General features: G+C 44.4%; 1 protein-coding gene across 1 annotated transcript; it reads right to left on the bottom strand.

Moving 5' to 3' along the window:
• Window positions 1-1455: 1455 nt before the first annotated feature.
• rom1b (retinal outer segment membrane protein 1b) lies at window positions 1456-6651 on the bottom strand. The gene is made up of 5 exons (XM_076046548.1): window positions 6033-6651; window positions 4919-5161; window positions 4321-4508; window positions 3572-3818; window positions 1456-2268 (listed from the first exon to the last, which is right to left on the bottom strand). Exons 1-5 carry the CDS (start codon window positions 6180-6182, stop codon window positions 2002-2004), a joined length of 1095 nt encoding a protein of 364 aa, XP_075902663.1. The 5' UTR covers window positions 6183-6651; the 3' UTR covers window positions 1456-2001.
• Window positions 6652-7699: the final 1048 nt, after the last annotated feature.

Raw genomic sequence — 7699 nt, 5'->3', positions numbered from 1 at the left:
CTCTCTGGTGCGTCAGTTGCATTGCAAAACCGCACCGGAATTGTCAAAACGCACATGTTGCTTTTCTCGGCATGCGATCACGCCCTCCGCACACTGCTTTAGCACACAACCGCACGTTTCGGATTACCAACAACAATGAATACGTATGCGTATCTACATCAATAACGAACGTAGCTAAATACAGTCCTGTTGTTTTGCTGATGGTCTATCATTACAACGAACACATTTTTGAGTTTGAATGTCCCCTTTGCCAATGACGCACAGGGGACGCATTGCCTGAAGTACGACACGGGGCAACATAATTAAAAACGCATACGGCTGCATATGTTACACCCGGGAATATGATGTGTTTTACAGATTATGTTGTTTACATAAGGAAGCCCACAAAGTGCCACCGAGCTGTTTCACCTCCATAACTCGACGCGGGCGGCGGCTTGCGTGTGAGTTATGGCCGATATTAAACGTGTCAGAGCCGCAGCGGACCGTTGCCAATATTTGCATCGAGCCCCATTTGATTCATGGGCCGGAGTGAAATTCAAGCTCTGTGCAACAGCGACCTCTGTCGGCTCGCAGTGAACGATTACAGGCCATATCGGAAGCGTATGACATCATTTCCATAACGTTGTCTCCAAGTAAGCGTAAACAAGTACTGCGTTTTCTGCACACGCAATTCTGTGCTTTGTGTATTTGTTTGTCTGTTGTTTTCGTGCGTGGGTTTTGCGTGTGGAGCCGTCGTGGCTCGAGGTTTTCTTAATTATGTTATGTTATGGCTTCACAAATGTTAAATTATTCTCTCTTCTTAAACCCCCCCGAACAATTTGCAGTCAATGATGCGGAGAACAGCATTTTTTTTTTAATTTTTTTTTTTTTACAAGTCAGTTCGATTTGAAAAAAATCAATTTGTTTTGCTGGAAGCCAACTGCTTAACTTTATTTTGAAGAATGAACAACAATGAAGAATGAATTATTACAGTAAATTATTTTTAACAATGTGTCTGACATCTGAAACTCAAAAATTGTCTTTTTTTTCTCTTTTTTTTTTAATTCCAAAGCAATTATTTTTCCAAAATTAAAATGTATCTGCCTATTGTGGATACAACATCAAACATCAGACAAGATTGTGTCAAGAACAGATTCATATTTATATTTTTGCAGATAACAAGATTGTAAACACTATTAGTTTGAAAACTAACTTCAACACTAACATGTTGTATTAGTGCACAGTGGAGTGTGTCCTACTGTGCCGTCACTGCGCTGTTACTGCTTGTGCAGCAGTGGCAGGATTAGCTATGCCAGGATTATCAGATTGTTTCAGAGCTGCCGGAATAAACTAGACAGCCAGTTGACAGCTTCATATAGGGCACACCACACACACACACACAGATTCAGAGTCAGACTCTCAACAAATTCACCACACTCTCATATGACAAGTACAAAACGAAGCCACCTCTACATAGCAGTTAAGAACATCTACCTTTAATACATTATTCAGTTTTCCACTTTTAACAGGTTCTTAAGCGTTTTGTTGCAGTTTAAGTACAAACTCTACAGCTGGGTGATAAATAATACACATGCAGGATAGGACAAACAGTGAGCATTTTTCAGAATGAGCCAACCTTGAGCCAAACATAAAAACGTTTTAAAATATGTATCTACACCCCATTTTTAGGTGAACGTGCTGCTTCCTAGTCAAGACAAGTGTGCTACAGGTCTCCAGGCAGGTTTCTCTGATGATTACGTATTCATGAAGCCCTGCACCAAGGAGATCTTTGTTCTGATGTCTGCATAGAGCCCAGTAAAGATTCCCTAAGTGTTTCACCGTGTGGCCGCTGCTTCGGTGGAGCATAAATCAAGCCTAACATTGTCAACAACAACAAAAAAACAAACAAAAAAAACAGGTGTTGTACTTGTCTCCAACTGAGTCACACGACCTGGAAACCACCAGACATCTCCTCTCCCTGGGACCCCTTCCTCCAGAGCTCTCATTCACATCACTCGTCATCTAGCTGGCTGGAGTCGGGGACGTGGTCTTCTCCGCCGTGCCATCCGCGCCCTTCTCCGTGTCGTTGGCCTGAGGGGATTCTTCAGCGGCGCCGGGTTCGACTTGCACAAGCTTAAGCATGTTCAGCGCATTAGCTTTCAGGTCCTCGAAGGTCTCCTTCACACCCTTCTCCAGCAGATAGCCATCACTGTCCTCCTCTGGGTTCTCCAGGGCCATGGCCCCTTCCACAGCCGTCTGCAGGTAGCGCATGCTCAGCAGCACCGACAGCTGGGCAGAAAGACGCAGGAAAGATGCTGTTCAAGTTATTGTCACAAATTATTCCATTTTTGAAACTGTTTCCAAAAAGAATGTTCATGAAGTCTAAGTAAACTGATAAATCAACACTGCACTTAAACAGGCACACACACACACAAACACACATCCTCTATATGACTGCATTCTCTTTGGATATTCACTTTAAACAGTCAAATTAAGATATGTGTGTGAATGGACAATGGCTGCCAGATTTATTGTTATCTTTTATATTTATCATAATAATTACATTGTGACGCTTTTGTGAGATAACATTAATAATACATTTTTAAAGTGCCTTTAATGTCACTCAAGGACACTGGAAAGTGTTGACAGTAAACAAGATGGTAGCAGATGAAACGATCATTAAAAAATAAGTCAATTCAAGATGACGAAAATTGTGGGTAAAGTTATGTGTAGTAAGTTACACCAAGGAACAATGGTTAAGATGATTGGGAAGTTTTGAACAGGTGGGTTTTGATTTGAACAAGTTGAGAGAGACAGTGTTTTTCATGTCCAGTGACAGAGAATTCCAGAGGTGGCCCAAGCAAATGATATAAATTGCCATTCCATTCTTTTTTTTCACAAGGGATGTAATTTTGCATAACATCCAAACAACAGTGGGTGAACTGTTTGTAATAAGTTCCTGTCTGAACAGAGGAATAAATAGATGTGTGATAGGGTTTGTTTTCTTTTGTGCATCCTTTACTTTTTTTGTTGTTTTTGTTTGATCCCAAGCTGCATGAGTGAAAGGAGGTTTTTGGCGTTTGATTAAGAGTCAGATGCCATTTTCAGTTCAGCGTGACGCCTTGTTAACGTCAAACATGGCAGCCAGCGCCGAGCTGCCTGCCTTTAAGGGTGTGGATTGTTTAATTAGCCGCCGTGTGTCAGCGCGTCGGTGACGCATTGTTAAACACGAGTCTGAGCCCCGTGTTCCAGCCTGACATCCTGCGTGTTATTTGAAGACTCCGCCATCAATGCTGGTCTTTGGCAGGCCTGCGAATGCATGTTTGATTAGAGAGGCAGAAATCACTGTGCATCAGCGAGGTTTTCTTCCTGCTCGTTGCCATGGCAGCTTGTTTAGACGTGTGCGTGTGAACTCGAAAAAGGGGGGCGCGAGTGTGAAAACTTTCCACACCGTGACTTGTAAGTGGAGGAGGAAACTTCAGAAAAGTTCCAATGACTCAAGTTTGAAATGGCATTCATGACTGCTGCCCTCAGACTTGAGCATGTCACATCTTTTTCTTTTTCAGTCGCAGACCCAGAAAAATTGGCCCACCTGTATCAGAATGACTGACAGCACGCCGGGACCGGTTGAATTCATCAGGTCCATGTAGTAGTCAATCAGGGCCTGCCTGCAGCCGCGGCTGTGCAGGTTGAGCTCCTCCGAGTGGTAGTCGTAGCTGAAGTGGGCATTGTTGTCGGTCAGGTGGTACTGCAGGCAGGGCCGAGGGGAGGTGGGGTTGCAGCAGCTGTAAGGAACGCCGTCCAACAGGTAGCGGCTGTCCACGTTGCTCCGGATACGACTGGAAGCAGGAGGGGAGGAGACCGAAACAAGGGAAAGAGGAGGAGGCAGTGGGTGGAGATGTAATAAACTGCTTCCAGTCATGTTAAACTGCCTGACAGTCGGTTCAATAAACAGTTAGCAGCAGCGTGGAAGGAGCTGCGTCTCTATTAGAATGTCATCATGTCATGACTCTCTGATTTCTCTTCATATTCTTTCATCTGTGACCCACCTCTCCTTGCCTGCTTAACGGCCAGACCTTCCATCCACTCCTGTCATTCTCTTAAAAAGAAAAGGCCAAATCTATTTTTAACTTGCTATCCTGCCGCTCTCCGTCCCTCCTGGCCTCCCACAATCTGTCTCCTAATACACTGCCTGGCCTTTCAGAACTGAAGTCGACTTATCTCGGCTGTTTATCCACTCCTCACTTTCCCTATCAGCCCTCCTAATCAGTGTGGCTCATTCTCTCTCACAATTTCTCGTCCCCTTCACTTTTAATCTGCCCCTCCGTGCCATTCACTCACTCCTTCACGTCTTTGGAGGTGAAGTCCAGGTATCTGTTATTGACCCACTGGACCTCGAACCAGTCCTTGAAGTTGTTGTTTCCACAGCAGCGAAACTCCATCTGCAGGCGATCGATGGTCTCTTTCTGGAAACAGCGGCCCGGCACGTCCGTGTCCTTGTAGAAACGGATGCCGTTTCTCAGACCCACCTGGCAGAAAGCGAGAGATATTGGACACTTTGTCTGGTTCCAATGCCGAGCTCTGCCATTCTCGTTGTTTTGATTCAATGACTGTAAAGATGATTTATAAATGTATTGACTGTGGCAGAACTGGTTTTGAGAAAAGTGTGTGTGTTTTTGTGTATGTTTACATTCCCTTGAATACTTCAAACTGCACACCGTTTATCTGCCTATATAAATTTGTTGCTCCAAATAAAATGTCAGAGGCCCCAAGCTCTTTAGCTCATAGAGGAAAAGCTTTTATATGTAATTTCCCCCAATTGTATACCAGCTTTACACTGTCATGGGACAAATGTGTTGACTACGAAAAGGCCACACCGACGGAGACCTCGGCATTTGACCTGTCACAATGTAATCCCTCCCCTGATGGTGTACCCTACCTTCAGGGACTCCTCCAGGCGACCCTGCAGCGCGTAACTGAGCACCACAACGGAGAGGAGCAGACAACAGAGCAGCGCCGCCCCGGCATACCAAGCCAGCAGGGGAACCTTCCAGCGAGGGAAGCGACTTGCATCCAAAGAGTCCTGGCACACACGACTAGCAAACCAATTTGTGCCGATGGAAGCCAGACCCACCATCATCAGGATGTTGGGCACCACATGGATCTCTGTGTTGTCCATCACCTGCAAAAAAGGACGAGCGACGATAAGGACGGCCAGTTGGTCATTCCCCCACACTCACTCAGACGTTTGATAATCCTGCATTCAATTAGCTTCATCCCTTTATAAATTCACATTTGCATTCAGGCGATTTAAATAGCTGCAAAGGAAATGTGTTGACAAACGCGATAGCAGAAAGTCAATTACGGGTTGAGTTTAATACTGGCTGAGCTTTCAAAAGTGAGCTGCATCCAAAACCCACGCTGCTCCAGTGTTGTCAAAGTTCAACTTTAAATGGCTTTTCAAAGATAGTTTTTGTTGAGCTCACTGTGGTTAAGAACGCTCTTCAATAAACAACGTTTAAAACTTTCTCAAAGGCAAATTAATCAACCTTAAAATGGAAGGCACATCTTATGAACACATTGGCCATCGCTTTCCATTCCTCGCCTCTGCCTGAAAGTGCGCCAGTAACACAGCGATTATGGAAAACTGGTGCCCTCATTGGACATCAATAAAAATCTGAGGATATGTGCTTGTAGCCAGCAGCTTTCCTGTGCAGCCCCCCTGGGTACCAATGCAGCCACCCTGCATCCAGAAAAAAATCAATCAGCAATCATTGAGCAGCCCAATGACTGGTGGGCTTGAATAACTGCGCTGTCCTGTGGAGGTCGCAACCTTCACCTACCTGATCGTCATCCATCACGCTCAAAACGCTCAATTCTAAAAATCCGCAGCTCAACTGACTAAATCCATTTACACACACTGCTACAACATGGCTTACATTACAACTATAGATGTGGCTTCCAAGCACATGAAATTGTGTTTGCATTAACAATGTTAGAGTTACAGTCTTGCCCCCCTCGCTGTGAAGATGGTTATTTGTCGTTCTCTCTACCTCAGCCCTCCGGAGCAGCTCTGTCTTGAGGTAGACACCCAGACAAAAGACGAAGGTCCCACACATCACTGCCAGCCAGGACAGCAGCCACAGGCCCTGGGCCAGACGCACTCTCCGCTGCTGGGTGAACTTCATCTTCAACAGCACCATGGCTAACAAATCCTGCAGGAGGTCTTTTTAATAGTGCTGAAAACCCAGTGGTTGGAGAAGGCCTTGCTCTTCTTATTTGGAAAGTTATTAAGGGGTTGAGCTCATCTAAGTTGTTCCAGGTGGAGGGGATAAGCACGCAGATCCTTCAGTTGATAAAGGACAAACGATGAGAGGATAATCCAGCCGCTTTCACTTGGATGTTGAGGTTCCAAAGTTCCCAAAAAGATGTCATCCAAATGCGGGTATCAAAAATGATTAAACAGGGGATGATTGTTTGAAAATTAAAAAACAAAAAACAAAAACAAGAATGGATTAAAACAGATATTCCTTTTTTCCAAGTGTCCACGCTTCTGCTTGCCAGTCACTCCAGGTCTGCTCTTGCTTTAAGATGAAACCAGGAATTTTCTCTTGTTGACCTAATACAGACTTTTGATGGCGCCACTCTCAGTCTGTGCAATTGTGGCGCCCCCTAAACCGCTGTATCCATGGTTGGAGGACGCAGATACTGGCCAAAGTCAAGAGTTTGGAGCTGTAATCTCCCCTCACAGAGTCCCTAGGATCCTATTAAAGCCCTGGGGCCAATGGGAAAGGAGGCCAGTGTCTGATCAGCAAACTTGTTCTGATAGACAAGTCTTGTGGGAGGGACTATCGGACTGTTACGTCAGGTAGATGCTCCTGAAAAGCCTAAGCAATGGATACATAGCCACAGGAAGCTAACTGCAGCGGCACCATTGTGTGATTATCAATTTCAAGAGCAATTCCAAAATACGAACATGGACAATTCAAAAGGGTTTGTCTCCTGTGATAATAAATGTAGGTCATAAAGGTTCAGTGAACAGGCCAAGAAAAGGATTGAGAAGTGCCCCAGTTCAGCCTCACACTTCCACTAAGAATTTGTTCCTCTCTTTATACCATCTGAAAACATTTTAACTAGTGGATGACTTTGTATTTTATTGTGCTATCAGTCCAACTAATTGGTTGTTGAAATGCTTTATCAACCTTCAATTTGCCAGTTTGATTTTCCTAGAACCTCAAAACAACATTCATAGATGCATTTCTGGCCCATGTGTTGGTTTAAATGGATGTGTAGATGTTTGAGTCTAAAAGTGTTATGCATTAGGGCCCTGTAAGTTAAAATGGAACTCGCTCAAAAAAGTAAGAAAATCAAACTAACACAAGCGATGTGAAAAGTCCAGCTCAATCAATGAATACCTAGAGAACTGTTATTTATGATTATTCACTTCTATTGATATGTGTGTTCCAGTGTATTATCTAGTGTGTGAGTGATGATTCATTAAGTGGTCAGTCTGTGATGGTTAGCATAAGGCTACAGGTAAGGCAAGAGTAAAAGAGAAGGGAGGGTAGATTTATGTCTGTGCAGGATTATGAATGCAGTGCATCAGGTGGGGCTGTGTTGACTGGATTAAACAGTTATTATGAATGTTTGTGACAGCCTGAGTCACAGCGACAGTCAGGTTGAAGAATGTCCAGTGTTCAGAATGTACCAGCGCTGCCCT

Source organism: Nelusetta ayraudi, unplaced genomic scaffold, assembly GCF_046127955.1.
Source record: "Nelusetta ayraudi isolate G7.1 ecotype Tasmania unplaced genomic scaffold, CSIRO-AGI_Nayr_v1 ptg000090l, whole genome shotgun sequence".
In the NCBI taxonomy this organism is placed as follows: Eukaryota; Metazoa; Chordata; class Actinopteri; order Tetraodontiformes; family Monacanthidae; genus Nelusetta; species Nelusetta ayraudi.
Note: the sequence above shows the minus strand (reverse complement) of the source record. Positions and strands in the feature narration are given on the sequence as shown.